We start from the raw sequence: 17,969 nt of genomic DNA, 5'->3' as shown, positions 1-17,969 counted from the left end.
ATCAAAACCACAGTGAGATACCATCTCACACCAGTTAGAATGGCCATCATCCCATGAGTCTTTTTATTCAAGTTGCCTGTATTGCATCACCATGAATTCTAAGAAGGCAGGGTATGGGTGACATCCTGATACAAACTCAGGAAATGAAAGCAGGTGCCAATAAGGCTAAGTATCATAGAACACCCTAAAGAATAAATGGGGAAGAAACAAAAAGGAGAACAGGGAGGGAATAATGACTCTGCAAATGATTGAAACTACTAAGAACTACAGAAAGTTACCCTTGTCTTTTCATACATGAAGTCCACCTATCATATTTGCAAATACCTAGTGCTGACATCTGGATGGTGGCATGGCAACACCTGAGGGCATGTCTATTTGAATGGGTATGTGTGACATTTCAGTGTGGATTATGACATTTGGGTCACCATCTGCACCACCTGCAGTAGAGCGAGAGACATCCAATTATGTGGCAGTACTGGTAAGAATCTGATATTGCGGGATTAGCATTTGTTAAGAGGATACAAGAATACCCTACTCCTATGTTACACTGCTTTATTGCCCCTCTTACGGCTTTCCTTGAAAAAGACATGCATGCAAGGACCTGAAATATCATTCATTGGGCCAGTTCCCATGACCCCTCAGTGCAGAGCCCTCAGGTCAAGTTGAATTGAAGCACAGGTTTAGGCACAAGAATGAAGCAGGGTCTCTTTGCCTCTTTTATTCTACAGAAATCTTATCATCAGCTGACCCCTAGTACGCAGGAATGACAGGGCCCAAAATCTCCAGTGAGAAGAAAGAGAGGCCAATGTGTCAATGCCCAGCTTTCACAGTCAGCACCAGCTTATCTCATCACTTCAGTATCACAAGAAAGAGAAGAGCTTAGATGTGTCTTACATGTATGGGTGTCACTTAGCAATGCACAGTGGTACTCCTTACAGTGCTCCAGAACTTGACCTATCACATTGGTCTTCCTTCCTCTGAGGGAGTAGTGAGGAAGAAGCTTGAGAGAAAGAGGCTTTTCTTGAGCTGGAGATGAGTTGTAAGAGAAACCTGCCCCGATCTGAGTGACCTAAATCACTAATGCTTGGGTAGAAACTGATATGATCATAGAAAAAATTAGGTCATGTGTAAAAAAGGATTTTGCTGCTCAAATTTCAAGTGCATCAAGTCTAAAAACTATAAATACTGAGGATTTTCAAGTTTTAATAACAGTGTAAATCAGCCACATTTTTTCATTGACAATATATAGCTACATTTACAAATATAATGGAAGGATAGTGACTTCACAAATTTATTATATATTCATTGCTTTATAAAAATCAAGCACTATAGGAAAATATAAAGGCAAAAGCAGTGCATTATACCAAATTGAAACACCAAGATTAAGCAGTGTTAACACAGGATCAAAAACACATCAAAAGTAATGTTTCTACACTTCACTCTAAGTGGAATCCTAACAAATGTTCATATAACCTATAGGGAGCAGAGAGAGAGGAGAGAGAGACAGAGACAAAGAGAAACAAAAAACAGAGGGATGCACAGAAAACAAAATGGCATACTTAACCCTTAAAATAGGGACAGTTATTGTAAATACAAATGGTGTAAATATACCAATTAAAAAGAGATTAGACCACCAAGAAATGATAGATGTTTAAGGTGATGGATCTGTGAATTACCCAAACATGTATACATGTATACCCAATGTATACATGTTTCAATACATGTTACCATTATACAATGTATACATGTATTGAAACATCACAGTGTACCCCATTAACATGTATAATTATTATGTGTCAATTATAAAAAAAATTTTTTTAAATACTTGGCAAAAAAAGAGATTGGCAGTATGAATTTTCAAAAAATCCAATGTATGCTATCTAGCATCTAGAAATTTACATCATAGTACTTCCTGTACTATATTGAATAGAAGTGGAGAGAGTGGGAATCTTTACCTTGTACTGGATCTTAGAGGAAAAGTTTTTCATTTTTCCCCATTGATTGTGATATTAATTGTGGGTTTTTCATAAATGATCTTTATTTTGCTGAGAAACTTTCCTTTTATACTTAAACTGTTCAGCATTTTTATCAAGGAAGGATGTTGAACTTTGTCAAATGCTTTTTCTGTGTAAATTGAGATGATTTTTGTGTGCTTTTTATCTTTCATTCTGTTAATGTATCACATTGATTCATATGCATACTTTAAAACAGGCTTGCATGCCAAGGATAAATTCCACTTGGCCATTGTCTTAGTCTTTTCTGTTGCTTATAACAGAATATCCAAGAGGGTACTTTATTTTAAAAAGGAATTTATTCTTATAGTTATGGATGCTGAGAAGTCCAAGGTCAAGGGACTACATATGGTAAGAACCCTCTTGCTGCTGGGGACTCTGCAGAGTCCCGAGGCGGCTCAGGGCCTTACATGGTGAGGTGGCAGAGCATGCTCGTGTCTCTTTCTCTTCTTATAAAGCCACCAGTTCCATTCCCATGATAACCCATTAGTCCATTAACTCATTAATCCATTAATCTATAAATGGATTAATCCATTCATGAAGGCAGAGACCTCATTACCTATTCACCTCTTAAAAGCTCTACTTCTCAATACTGTCACACTGGGGATTGAGTTTCAACATGAGTTTTGGAGGAGACATTCAAATCATAGCAGTCATGATGTATAATCTTTTTGATATGTTGTTGAACTTGGGTTTGCTAATATTTTATAGAAAATTTTTGTATCAAGGTTTATCAGAGATATTGGCCTGAAGTTTTCTTTTTTTATGGTGTCTTTGTCTGGCTTAGGTATCATGGTGATGCCAGCCTCATAAAATATGTTTGGAAATAGTCCCTCTAGCTCTAGTTTTTGGAAGAGTTGAAGAAGTATTTGCATTAATTCTTCTTTGAATGTTTTGCAGAATTCAGAGATAAACTCATCTGTTCCTGGGCTTTTTTTGTTGGGAGCTTTTAAATTATTATACCACTTCAATCTATTTGTTATTGTTCTGTTCAGACTTTCTATTTCTTCCTGATTCAACCTTGGTAGGTTGTATTTTTTCAGGAATTTGTCTATTTTGTCTAAATTATCCAGTCTGCTAGCGTATTGTTCATAATAGCCCCTTATGACCCCTTTCATTTCTGATTTTATTGATTTGACTCTTCTGCCTTTTCTTCTTAGTCTAGCTTTTTCTGAAAAAAAAATCACTCAGTTTTATTGATTTCTTCTTATTGTTTTTCTATTCTCTATTTGATTTACTTCTGTTCTAATAGTTATTACTTACTTCTGCTAAAAAAGAAATAAAAGGTATCCAAGTTGGAAAGAAGAAAAGTAAAATTATCTCCATTTGCAGATGACATAATCCTATATATAGAAAACCTCAAAGATTCCACACAAAAAAACTGTTAGAACTAATAAATCAATTCAGGAAAGTTGCAGGATACAAAGCAATCCCATTTATGGTAGCATTAAAAAACATTTAAGAGTAAATTTAACCAAGGAGATGAAAGACCTGCACATGGAAAACTATAAAACATTGAGGAGAGTAGATACAAGTAAATGGAATGATAGTCCATTCTCATGAAATGGAAGAACTATTAGGTTGGTGCAAAAGTAATTGTGGGTTTTGCCATTTCTTTTGGTTACAGTAAAAACCACAAATAGTTTTGCACTAACCTGATAATATTGTTAAAATGCCCATGCTACCTAAAGCAATATACAAATTCAATACACTCTCTATCAAAATTGCCATGGCATTCCTCCCAGCAATAGGAAAAATAATCCTAAAATTTGTATGGAATCACAAAGACACTGAATAGCCAAAGGAATTCTGAGGAAGAAAAATAAAGTTGGAGGGATCACACTTCCTTATTTAAAATTATATTACAAAGCTATAGTAATCAAAACAGTATGGTAGTGTCATAAACACATAGAAAACAGTGGAACAAAATAGAGAGCCCCAAAATAAATCCACACATATACGGTCAACTAATTGTAGATAAGAGCACCAAGAAAACACAATGGGGGAAAAGACAGTCTCTTCAACAGACGGTGCTGGGAAAACTGGGTTTCCACAAGGAAAAAAAATGAAATTGGACTGTTATCTTACACCATGCACAAAACTCAACTCAAAATGGATAAAAAGACCTAAATGACAAAGGAACCAAAATACACATTACAGAAAGGACAGGCACTTCAATAATTGATGCTGGGAAAACTTGATATGTCTATGCATAAGAACAAAATTAGACTCCTATCTCTCACCGTATACACAAACCAACTTAAAATGGATTAAATACTTAAATCTAAGACCTAAAACTATAAAACTACTAAAAGAAAACATTGGGGGAACATTTTAGACTGTTGGTCTAGTCAAAGATTTTTTTAAGACCTCAAAAGCATAGGCAGCAAAAATAAAAATAGACAAATAAGATTACATCAAGATAAAAACCTTTTGCACAACAAAGGAAACCATCAACAAAGTGAAGATACAACCTGAATAATGGGAAAAATATTTGGAAACTATTCATCTGACAAGGGATTAATAACCAGAGTATATAGGTGATATGGTTTGGCTGTGTCCCCACCCAAATCTCAACTTGAATTGCATCTCCCAGAATTCCCATGTGTTATGGGAGGGACCCAGGGAGAGGTGATTGAATCATGGGAGCTGGTCTTTCCAGTGCTATTCTCATGGTAGTGAATAAGTCTCACGAGATCTGATGGGTTTATCAAAGGTTGCTTCTTCCTCATTTTCTCTTGCTGCCAACACATAAGAAGTGCCTTTCACCTCCCACCATGATTCTGAGGCTTCCCCAGCCATGTGGAACTGTAAATCCAATTAATCCTCTTTTTGTTCCCAGTTTTGGTTATGTCTTTATCAGTAACATGAAAACGAACTAATACAATGAGTAACTCAAACAACTCATAGCAAAAAAAACCAAATAATCCAATTTTAAAATGGGTAAAAGATCTGAATAGACATTTCTCAAAAGAAGACAAACAAATGACCAATGGATATAGAGAAAATACCCAATCACTAGGAAAATGCAAATCAAAATTACAATGAGATATCATCTCACTCCAGTTAAAATGGCTATTATAAAAAAGACAAAAATAACAAATGCTGGTAAGAATGCAGAGTAAGGGGAATACTGGTACAGTGTTGCTGGGAAGGTAAATTTGTACAGCCACTATAGAAAAGTTCCTCAAAAAACTAAAAATAGAACTTCCATATGACTCAGGAATTCCACTGCAGGGTATATATCCAAGAGAAAGGAAATAAGTATACTTAAGAGATATCTGCACTCCTAGGTTTATCGTGGTACAATTCACAATAACCAAGACATGGAATCAACTTCAGTGTCCATCAATGGATAAATGGATAAAGAAAATGTGGTACATGTATACAATGAAATATTATTCAGCCATAAAAATATATTAAATCTTATCATTTGCAGCAACATAGATGGAACTGGAGGTCATTACCTCAAGTGAAATAAGCCAGGCACAGAAAGACAAGTGCTGCATGTTCTCATTCATTTAAGAGAGAATACTGCATGTTCCCATGCCCATTTAATGGGAGCTTAAAAAGTGAATCTCGTGGAAGCAGAGACTAGAACCGTAATTACCAGAGGCCAGAAAAGGTAGGGGGGCAATGAAGCGAAATTGTTTTAAGGGTACAAAAATACAGTTAGATAGAAGGAATAAGTTACAGTATTCAATAGTACAGCAGAGAAACTGTAGTTAACAATAATTTATTGTATATTTTAAAATAGCTGGAAGAATCGCAGTGCTCCCAACATAAAGACAACATAATGTTTGGTGACAGATATCCCAGTTACCCTGATTTAATTATTACACATTGTATACAGGTATCAAAATATCACATGTACCCCCAAAATATGTACAACTATTATGTATCAATTTAAAAAGAAATAAAAAAACAAAGACATAGTAGGATGAAAGTGAAGGATGGAAAGTGATGTATAATGCAAACATTAATGAAATCAAAGCAGGGGCTGGGCGCAATGGCTCACGCCTGTAATCCCAACACTTTGGGAGGCCAAGGCGAATGGATCACTTGAGATCAGGAGCTCAAGAGCAGCCTGGCCAACATGGAGAAACCCCTTTTCTACTAAAATTAAAAAAAAAAATTAGCCGGGCATCGTGGTAATCCCAGCTACTTGGGAGGCTGCGGCCGGAGAATCGCTTGAACCTGGGAGGTGGAGGTTGCAGTGAGCCACTGCACTCCAGCATGGACGACAGAATAAGACTCCGTCTCAAAACAAAAATGAAAGCAGGAGTATTGATGTTAATATCAAATAAAGTAGAATTGAGAGCAAAGGAAATTACTGGAGACAGAGAGACACTACGTAATGATAAAAGGTCAATCACAGAGATTTACAACGATTTACAAGAAACTACAATCCTAATTGTGTATGCATCAAACAAAAGAGCCTCAAAATATATGAAGGAAAAGCTGATAGAGCAGAAAGGTGAAATAGACACATTTAAATTTATACTAGGGGACTTCAACAGTGCACTCCCAGCAACTGATAAAGCTACTAAACAGTATATCTGGAAAGATATAAAAGAAATGAGCAATGCAATCAACCAATATGATGTAATTGATACATATATATAGAAAGAGCACTCCAACTAACAACAGCAGAAAACACATTTTTTCAAGCACCAGTGGAACATTCAATAGGATACACTATGGGGAAAACTTCAACAACATTAAAACAATTGACATCATACAGAGTATGTTCTCTATCCATAAAGAAATGAAATTAGTAATCAATAACAGAAAAACAACAGAAAATCTACAGATGCTTGTGAATTAAACAACATATTTCTACATAATTCATGAATCAAAGAAGTTTCTAAGAAAATTTTAAAAATACATAGAACAGAATGAGAATAAAAACAAAAAATATCAACATGTGTGTAATACTATAAACCAAAGATGAAATGGAAATTTAGAGTACTATATGCTTACATTAGAAAGAGGAAAGATCTAAAATCAATGATCTAAGTTTCTATTCCAAGAAACTAGAAAAAGAAGATCAAAGTGAACCTAAAACATGCAGAAGGAAAGAAATAATAAAGACGAGAATAGAAAACGATAATATTGAAAACAGGAAAATTATACAGAACATCAATGCAACAAAAGCTGGTTCTTTGAAAATATCAATAAAATTGATCAAACTTCAGTAAAGCTGACAAAAATAAAAACAGAAGAGATATAAATGACCAATAGCAAGAATGAAATAAGACTATTACTACAGACCCTTCAAGCACTAAAAGGATAATAAGGAACATGACAAATAACTCAATGCTTATAAAAGCTACAACTTAGAAAAAATGAACCAATTCCTTAAATACTACAAGATACCAAAATTCAATTGAGATGAAAGAAGTATATAACTATTAAATAAAATAATTTGTAATTTCAATGCTCCATAAAAAGAAACCTACAGGTCCAGGCGGCTTCACATGAGAATACAACCAAGTATTTAAACAATTAGTATTGATTTCACACAATATAAGATACAGATAATATAAGAATAGAAAACACTTCCAAACTAGTTTAATGAGCCAAGTATTTTCCTTTAAGTTAAGGAATAAGACAAGGATGACCACTGCAGCCATTTCTATCCAACATAGTATTAAAGTCCTATCCAGAACAATCAGGAAAAGGAAAAGAAAAAGTAAAAAGCATCCATACTGGAAATAAAGAAGTAAAATTATCTCTGTTTACAGATGACATGATCTTTCTTATATGCTGAAAACTCTAAAGATTCCACACACAAAAACTGTTAGCACTAATAAACAAATCTAGGAAACTTGTAGGATACTAAAATCAACACACAAAAATAAATTGTATTTTATACAGTAACAATGAACAATTCAAAAAGAAAATTAAGAAAACAATTCCATTTTCAATACAGTGAAAAAGAATACAATACTTAGGAATAAACCCAACCAAGGTAGCAAAAAGACTTATACACTGAAAACCATTGTATATATATACAATATATTATATATAATATACTGTATATATATTATATATTATAATATTTATTTTATATATATGGTACTGGCATAAAGATAGACATATAGACCAATGAAATAGAATAGTGAGTCAAGAAATGAACCCTCATATATGTAGTTAAATGATCTTTGACAAGGGTGCCAAGATTACTCAACGGGGAAATGACAATCTTCAACACATGGTGCTGGGAAAACTGGACATCCATCTGCAAAAAAGTAAAATAGACCTTTTACACGATAAAAATTAATAAAATAGTTTGGAGATTTAAATGTAAGACCTAAAATTTAAAAACTCCTAGAAGTATAGATAGGAGAAAATCTTCATAACACTGGATTTGGCAAATAATTTCTGGTTATGACACCAAAAGCAAAAAATAGACAAATGGGACTACATCAAACAAATACATTTGTGTATCAAAGGACAAAGTCAACACAGTGAAAAGGCGACATACAGAATGCGAGAAGATATTTGCAAAGTATACACCCAATAAAGGATTAATAAGCAGAATATATTAAAAAAATACTGCTCCACAACAAAAAATTAAATAACTGGCTTGGTACGGTGGTTCATGCCTGTTATCCTAGCTCAGCAGAGGCGGGAGGATCACTTGAGGCGAGCAGTTCAAGACCAGCCTGGGCAAAATAGTGAGAACCTGTTTCTAAAGAAAAAAAAAAAATCAATTAGCCAGACATGGTGGCGTTCACCTGTAGTCCTCACTGTTCAGGAGGCTGAGGTGGGAGTATCACTGGAGCCCAGGAGGTTGAGGCTGCAGTGAGCTACGATTGCACTACTGCACTCCAGCCTCAGTGACAGAGCAAGACCCTATTTCTTAAAAGAAAAACACAAGTAACCCAATTGTAAAATGGACAAAAGACAGACATTTCCCCAAAGATTATATGCAAATGGCCAGCAAGCATATTGAAAGACGCTAAACATTGCTGATCATCAGACAAATGCAAATCAAAACCACGATTAGATATTACCTCATACCGATTAGGATGGCTGCTATCAAAAGAGAGAAAATAAGTATCACTGGGGATGCGGAGAAATTGGAACCCTTGTGCACTGCTGACGGGATTGTAAAATTGTGCAACTACTATGGAAAATAGTATGGCTGTTCCTCAAAAACTTAAAAATAGAACTACCATATGTTTCAGTATTTCCACTTCTGGGTATATATCCAAAAGAATTGAAATCGGGGTCTCAAAGACATGTTTGCACACTCATGTTCATAGCAGTACTATTTAAAAATAGCTAACAGGTGGGAGAATTCAAAATATCTATTGACAGATGAATGGATAAACAAAATGTTTTGTTATTCAGATTTGAAAAATAATGGACTTTTATTAGCCGCATGCTACAACATGAATGAACCTTGAAGACATTATGCTAAGTAAAATAAACAAGTTACAGAAAGACAAATACTGTATAATTCTGTTGATGAGGTATATCATGTAATTCTGTTTATATGAGGTATATCACTTGAGCTTGGGAAGTTGAGGCTGCAATGAGCTGTGATCGTGCCAATGTACTCCTGCCTGGGTGACAGAGCGAAACACTATCTCAAAAACAAAACAAAACATCGTGTTGTACTCTGTATATATATATATATATATACAATTTTTGTCAACTGTACCTCAATAAAGCTGAAAAAGAAAGAATGATGGAAATAGAAAGTTATTTTTGCACAATAAATATGGTAATAATTAAAAAAGGGAAGAACAATTAATGGATACTAAAACCAGTCGATGAAAAAAATTGACATTATGTACGTGTCTAATGCCCCAGGAGAAAGTGTAACCTGCCCAAGCTTGTCTTTAAGGCTTTTCTTCAATCTGGCCTCAGCCTACACTTGTTATCTTGATCCCCTCTGGGACCTCTAGTCCAGTCTGTCTACATCATTCACCTGCCCCTCTCCACATCAAATCAAACTTACTAAAATCATCTCCCACACGTGAGCCCTTTTGCAGCTTACTGCTCTGTCAGAGACAGGAAAGGTTGATGCCAGGCTCCAGATTCAGAGGCCATCCCAGTCCTTCCCCTATCATCCTACTGCACCAGTCTCGCCTCCGCCAGGATATCCAACCAACCATTCAGGATACCTACCCCAGGACTCTGCTGGGCACACATTATTTTGAAGATATTTGGGCTTTTAGGTGTCTTATCCTGGAAGTGCAGATATCACTTCTGTATACTGGCCAGAAATAGTCGTATGACCCCAACACAACAAGAAAGTTGGCTGGGAAATGTAGGGGAGTGTATGAAAATTCAGTTTTTGCCAAATGGTGTATCTCCTTACCTACTTTCATAGATGAGTAAACTAAGACTCAGAGAGGCGAAGATACTTGCTCAAAGTCACACCACTGAAGAAACGTGGGATTAGAATCTAGGATTCTCTGATGGTGAAATCCAAGTTCTTTCCACAATACCCTGCTGCCTTTGCCCTCCTAGAGCTCAGTGTCCAGCCCCTTTGTTACTTAAGATTTTGTTTGCAAGCAATGATGTGCTGGTAAATGGTTAATAACTGGTTCTCTAATTTTAAAAATTCCCAATTGGTAGTCTGCCATTTTTCACAAAGTAAATAATCCCACCATGGCCAATTTCACTGAAGGCAAAGGTGGGACGAGGTACATACAACACACTGTCTCAAGCTGGTACAAACTGGCTTCACCACATGATTGGTCGCAATCAATAAGAATTTTTTCTTGCCAATGTAAATAAAATGGATTTTGTTAGACAGATGTCAGAGACTCACAGAACTGGAGGCAGACTGGAGAAAGTAACTTGAGAACTGGATAGGAGCATGAAAAACAGGAATGGTCTGATAAGGATGCTGCTCTGGGGATAAAAACCACATAAGCTTTTTTTTTCACTCTTGTGTCAATCACTTAAGTTTCAAAGTCCAAGGAGAGGGTATGTAATTGACTAAGAATAGGTTGCATGCCTGTCCCTTGACAACATTGGAACCAGAGAGGAATAATCTGATTTACTCCTTGTCAATAGGGGGAGGAAAACATCTAGACATGTCATTCCACGAAGACTACATATTGGTTTTCTATTAATGCATAGCAAACAGCCACAGACTGAGTGGCTAAAACAACATCCATTTATTATCTCCAAGTTACTATAGGACAGAAGATGTGGCATGCCTTGGCTAGGTTCTCTGTTCAAGCAAGATGGAAATCAAGGTGTCAGCAGGGCTGCCTTTCTTTCTGATGCCTTCCAGTCTCATTCAGATTATTGGCAGAACTCTTGTACTTGCAGCTATAGTTCTGAGGTCCTCATTTCTTTACTGGCTATCAGCTGGAGGCCTCATTAAGCCCATAGAGGCCACTCATATTCTTTGCCATGTAGCATCTCCATCTTCAAATCTAGGAATGGAGAATTTCCATGCATAAATCCCTCTCAATCTTCAAATCTCTTTTCCCAAGATGAGTGCAGTACCCTCTAAAGTCTTACTTGAGTAGGTCAGGCCCACCTGATTTTAAGGTCAACTGATTTTGGATGTTAATTACATGCACAAAATCCTTTCACAACAGCATCTAGATTAGTGTTTTACTGAATAACTGCCAAAAAGTCTACGTACACCAGAGGGTGGGGATCTTGTGGGCCATCCTAAAATCCCATTTACTACAATTGGAAACTGTATTATCCTAAAAGGAAAATGGGTGCAATCAGGATACCAACAAGATAAATATTCACCACAGTTCATTTGGCTAACATATACACATGTTTTTTTGTCATCCCACACTGAAATTTCACAACAGTGAATGAGGCATTCTGTAGGATCACAGGTGGTGATAAGACAGAAATATTGTGTGTAGGGAAGGCAAATCCATACCTAGAATATTCACTTATTGCTGACAAATCATAAAGCCAACAAACCCCTCCATGATGTAATGGGCCCAATGTAATTAATTTACTGCCAGGTACTGGGCTGGTTCTCTTTGGATTGGTACATATCAGAAACTCAGGATAGTTTTGGAAATTTGCACACTCAGCAGTAGGGGTAGTCATATCAGCCGTTGTGAGAGCCTTTTATTGAGGCCATACCTAGCCTCTGTTCATGCCAGCATAACACTTTGTATAGGTGCCCATCGAGCAAGCACAGGAATAGCTGAGAAGAGTCTTCCTGACCTCCAGTGAGTAGGTAATACTGCTCACCTGATTACTAAGAGCTTATTGGTGAGAATTCACATTTAACACTAAGTCTCATGCTTTGGATCAACCCCAAGAAGTCCACATACCACTTCCCTAGACCTCTTTTTTGGATATTTTCCCACATGTCCTTATTCAAAATCCCTGCTAAATTAGGATGAACAATTATCCCTGGATTTGAATCTGCACGCAACAGATTATGAGACTTTCGGTTTTCTTGATTTGGAAAGGAGTGAATGCACTTTTGTTTGTATGAAGAATAACTGCATCACGTTGCACAGTGACCTTTTCCCAAAGGATGCAATGTCAAGAAGTGTGTGTAGTACCGTGGAATACTATGCAGCCATAAAAAAGGATGAGTTCATGTCCTTTGCAGGGACATGGATGAAGCTGGAAACCATCATTCTCAGCAAACTATCACACGGACAGAAAACCAAACACTGCATGTTCTCACTCATAGGTAGGAGTTAAACAACGAGAACACATGGACATAGGGTGGGGAACATCACACACCGGGGCCTGTCAGGGGGTGGGGGGCTGAGGGAGTGAGAGCATAAGGATAAATACCTAACGTAAATGACGAGTTGGTGGGTGCAGCAAACCAACATGGCATATGTATACCTATGTAAGAAACCTGGACATTGTGTACATGTACCCTAGAACTTAAAGTATAATTTTTAAAAATTCCTATAGAAATTAATTAAAAATAATAATAATAATTAAAAGGAAGTGAGCATTTGGTGATAAAAAAAGAAGTGTGTGTAGTACATGCTAGTCAGATGAACTTCAGTGAATATTTGTAAAAATAAAAGTACTTTTTAAATTTAAATTTTTACTCTGATATAATTGAAGACTTACAAAAAAAGTTGCAAAACTAGTTAAAAAAACTTCCTCTCTACACTTAACCTAGATTCTTCAATGTTAACATTTTATCACATTTGTTTTATCCTCCCTGTCTTTTGTCTCTCCTTCTCTCTCTCTATGTATGTGCACACGCACACACACTTTCAAAAATATTTGGAGACTAAATTACAAAGACACTCTCTTACAGAAAAAAATAATATAATCGAAATAAGGCCACTAACATTAATATAATATTTTTGTCTAATCTAAATCTACAGATTTGTTCTGATTTTGCCAATTGTGCAAATTACACAAGAATTTCATGAGCAGGGAAGGGACAGAATCAAACCTATTCTGGGGTGTGGACAGAGCAGAATGGCCTACTGAAGCCTGGAGTAAGGTGCAGTCCACAGAGCTTCCACAGTCATTAGGCCTCCTCTGTCAGCCCCAAACCCCAAAGATGCACCCTCCTCCTTCTTCAGGTTCCCAAAAACTCCAACGTGATCTTCCACACTCCTGGTGTTGCCACAACCACATTGTCCTCCAGATAAACTTTGCCTGGCACTGATCACCCAAGGCAGTGGCCCCAGGGCTCTTCCACCTCTTCAGCACCTAACATGGCTTGGAGGATCCACAGAGCTACATCAATATTACGTAGATGCGACTGATGTCCTTCGGACCTCAAGAGCTGTGGGCAGCCGTAGAGTTCATCTCTCATCTCCATCCCCATTTACAAATGAGCAACTGAAGCTCAGAGAACTAAGACTGTTAGGGACAGAGGTAACAGGATGCCCTGTTGGCTGCCTCTTAGGCCTGGTGTCTTCCCCACACATCACACAGCTGTCTAAATTCCCCAGGCAAGTCATGATCTGTACACAGTATGAAGCTGGGAGTGTGGCTGTTGATGGGGGGAGGTGATACCTCATGGAAGACCAGTGCCTACCTTGGGGACTTATGGAAAGATGGATTGTTCTTTTCCAAGGCTGCAAGGTGGAGTCCATCCACCTGAATGTGGAGGCCGTGAACACACACCGGGAGAAGCCTGAGGTAGGTGGGGGACTCCGTGGCCCAAGCTGGCTGTGGACACAGCACACGGTGGAAGCACCTTCTCCACAGAAAGGCTGCCCCAACCCCACTGAGCCTGGGTGTTTTTCACCAAAAGGTGGAAAAAACAGCACCCAGAAATGCAGGAACTACAGCCCAGACCTGAGGCAACATGGAGATGCAGGGCTGGTGCAATCCCTGCCAAAAAGGCCTCAGGCTGAGGTTTCCCCCAGGCCTACCTGAGGGTCAGGATCCAGCCCTGGCTGAAAGAGGGGAGCCTGGCAATGAGGACAACAGGCAGGGGAGGCATTGGGGCCCGGCACTACTGTCTCCTTCCTATTAATCCTGGGCTCTCTCCTCAGAATGTGGACATCACTCAGGAACCTAAGGAAGCAGTGGACACCATCCCTACCCACTACCAAACCCTTCCTAGGAGGCCAAATTGCCTTTGCTCTTTTTTCTGCCCCAGGAGCTCCTGTCTCTGCCCTTGTCCACATGTGCAGATACCACCAAGCACCCAAGGAAGTTATGGCCTAGGCCTAAGGCCTAAGGCCTAATTTTGTCCTCAGTGGGAGAGCCTTGCTTCCAGCATAGAACTCGGCAGCTCAAGCCAAGTTCCTGCTCACAGTCACAGTCAAAGGCTGTGCATGGAGCTTTGTCTTACTTTGTCATTCTTGTTCTTGAGGTAACAAAGTCTTCTCTTTCTCCCTGCAGGAGAGAAGAGGCCGTTGTGAGGCCTCCTTCACTGTCCATAAGATCCTGTCTCGATGAGGCAGCCCCGGTCCTGTGCAAGTGGGAAGATTGTGAGGGCCTCCTAGAGGCACAGGATCCTGGGCAGCATTTCCAGAGACGGGGAGGAGTGCCTGTGAGCCCATCTCTTTATGAGCAATGTGACTAGGGGTGTACCTTCCTTCTCACAGAGGAGACTCTGGCATCTAACTCACAGTGTTCTCTACTCCTACTCCTGTTGCCCTCCTGGAGTTATTTCACTTTCCACATGGGTTGTATAACCAACACCCTAGAATCAGAGGCCATGGACCCCTTATCTCCAGAATAGTCACCTTCTGTCCCCTTCAACTACCTACTCTCTGGACCTTATCATCACCTGGAGCTCCACCTCCTCTGTGTTCTTAAGTGCAACTGTCTGAGCACCAATACCCTCTCACTATGCGACTTCTCGCAATGTCACTCCAGGACACCTAGCAGCATATCTATCACATGAGACTCGCTTAAGTGATATTTATTGAATAAACTATACTAGTTCTTGGGTCCCGTGTTCATTGATCCTGCCTTTGTATCCCAATCCAGTAGCTGGATCTTCCCACATTTCCACCTGCTGAAAGCTGATCTACCCTTCAAACTAGAGCTGAGGTCCTGTCTCTCCCACATAAACATGTTGCTCACTCCCCAAATATAGGGGAAAAAAGAAGCAGACAGCACATCTAATTCACTGTGCAATTTCAATGTTTATTTCTGATACCAAAACTTGACAGCACACAAGGGGAAAAAAAGCAGTAGACAAGGAACAGCAAATAAATTTATCTTGCATGCCACTTTCAGTCAACAGGATGTGGCTCTCTAGATAGCTGTGTTTAGAAGGAATCTGAGGCTTCAGCCTCACACAGGGGAAAGACTACTGCGATTGATAGCAATATCTGTGAACATAAGAAAGAAGAAGTAAAAAAATCAATGATATATATCAAATAATAAGGAATATACATACCAAAGAGTGCTGCCCCATACTTTCCTCATCTCCCTACAATGAGTTTCCTAATACTCCTAGCTCATGCACATAAATATAACCCCATGGACCCTATATCCCCCAGAGACCCTAACTGCCCAATCCAAAGTGATGTACCTACCCAACATCTCACTCAACCCAGAAGAAACCAATGGCACCGAAGTTGGCAGCGAAGTTGGCACTAGCTGTACCACCAGGACCAATAATGGGACCAGCAAAGGTCTGAGGGAATCTGGAGCGGGCATTCTGGTGGTATCTGGCCCAGAAGGTAAATGGAATTCTGGACCAAGGATCTCCAAAATCTCCTTCCTCATCCCAGGTCAGCAGCTCAAACTCAATGTCATCCCAGCTCCAGGGCCCAGACACAGCCTCATCTCCAATTCCCATGCGGGTTCTTGCTTCAGCCCGGGCTTCAGCCTCAGCTGCAGCAGCATCCAGAGCATCCAAGGCCTCATCTGCAGCCTCCATGAACTGTGCAGTCCAGTCACGAGGGTCTCTTTTCTGAACCTGAGATGAGGAATAGAAAACAAAACAAAATTCATTTACAATAGCCAAGATATGGAATCAACCTACGTGTCCATCAATGGATGAATGGATAAGGAAAATGTGATATACACACACACAATGCAATACTATTCAGCCTTTAGAAAGAAGGAAATTCTGCCATTTGCAACAACATGGATGATGCCGGATGACATTATGCTAAGTGAAATAAGCCAGACACAGAAGACAAATACTGCATGACCTCACTTATACATGGAATCTAAAAATGTCTAACTCATAGAAGCAGAGTAGAATGGTAGTTTCCAGGGCCAGGGGTCAGGAGGGATGGGGAGATATTGGTTAGAAGGTACAAAATTTCAGTTAGATAGGAAGAATATGTTCTGGAGATCGACCGTATAGCATGATGACTATAGTTAATAATGTGTTGTTTATTTTAAATTGCTAAAAGAGTACATTTTAAATGTTCTCATCACAAAAAGAAATGTCAAGTATATGAGGCTATGGAGAGTTAACTAGCTTGATGCAATCATTCTGCAATGTACATGTGTTATCAAAACATCATACTGTACCCCATAAATATATATACTTTTTATTACTCAGTTAAAAATAAATGAATGGGCCAGGTACGGTGGCTCACGCCTGTAATCCCAGCACTTCGGGAGGCTCAGGCAGGCAGATCACTTGAGGTCAGGAGTTCAAGACCAGCCTGGCTAACATGGCGAAACCCTGCCTCTAATAGAAAAATAAAAATTTAGCCAGGCATGGTGGTGGCACGTGCCTGTAATCCCAGATACTTGGGAGGCTGAGGCACAAGAATCGCTTGAACCTGGGAGGCAGAGGTTGCAGTGAGCCAAGATTGCACCACTGCACTCTAGCCTGGGCAACACAGCAAAACTCCATCTCGGGAGAAAATAAATAAATAAATAAATAAATAAAACAAAATACTTAAAAATTACATTGTACACTATAAATATATACAATTTTTGTCAATCACAATTTAGTAAAGTTGGGAAAAAATAAAAATACTTTAAAAACCTAAAAAAAAAAAACCTAAAACAAACTCATAATTGTATTAGCTAATATATTAACATATGTTAGCACCTAATACATGTTAAGTTTACCTAACAGCAACAACAAATACCACCAGCAATGCGGCACCTACCACGTGCCATACCTAGGATCTCAATCCTACCCTGGGCCTTTCCCAGTCAGCGATACTTCATCCCTTGACCTATCAATGCTGGAACAGTTCCTCCATTACCTCTGCAATGAATCTCAGCACTTTCATCTTGCTAGTCTCATGGTAGGAACGGAGGCCCCAGAGGAACTCATACTCCGGGGGGTTGCTGTTGGGCACTCGTCTGTAATCCAGGTATCTGAAAGAGCAAAACAGTCTTTGTGTCTACCTACCCAGGCAGAATGGTAGTCCACTAATGAAAAATAATCTTACATTTTTTAACAACAGATTTCAGATAGCAACTCCCCCTCGGGCTCATTCCTGAACACCATCAGGGTATTTACCCCTTAATCATCAAGCCTTGAATTCCTGCACTAGAACACTAAGCACTCACTTAGAGATGAAGGCGAGGCTTGTATAGGGTCACAGAAAGGACAACATTTCCTTTCAC

At 38.7% G+C, this 17,969-nt stretch overlaps 1 protein-coding gene across 2 annotated transcripts in view; it reads right to left on the bottom strand.

The window, feature by feature from the left end:
- Positions 1-15,542: 15,542 nt before the first annotated feature.
- MAGED1 (MAGE family member D1) overlaps positions 15,543-17,969 on the bottom strand; it is a 104,806-nt gene continuing 102,379 nt past the window's right edge. For both annotated transcript variants that reach the window (XM_032756982.2, XM_032756981.2), the window contains exons 11-13: positions 17,603-17,717; positions 15,959-16,344; positions 15,543-15,751 (exon numbers count right to left, since the gene is read on the bottom strand). In XM_032756982.2, coding sequence (XP_032612873.1) covers positions 15,967-16,344; positions 17,603-17,717 — 493 coding nt within the window. In that variant the 3' untranslated portion in view covers positions 15,543-15,751; positions 15,959-15,966. The remainder of the gene's footprint in view (positions 15,752-15,958; positions 16,345-17,602; positions 17,718-17,969) is intronic.

The sequence above is a fragment of the Hylobates moloch genome, unplaced genomic scaffold, assembly GCF_009828535.3.
Source record: "Hylobates moloch isolate HMO894 unplaced genomic scaffold, HMol_V3 SCAFFOLD_7, whole genome shotgun sequence".
Lineage (NCBI taxonomy): Eukaryota > Metazoa > Chordata > Mammalia > Primates > Hylobatidae > Hylobates > Hylobates moloch.
This window is presented reverse-complemented; position numbering and strand designations above follow the sequence as displayed.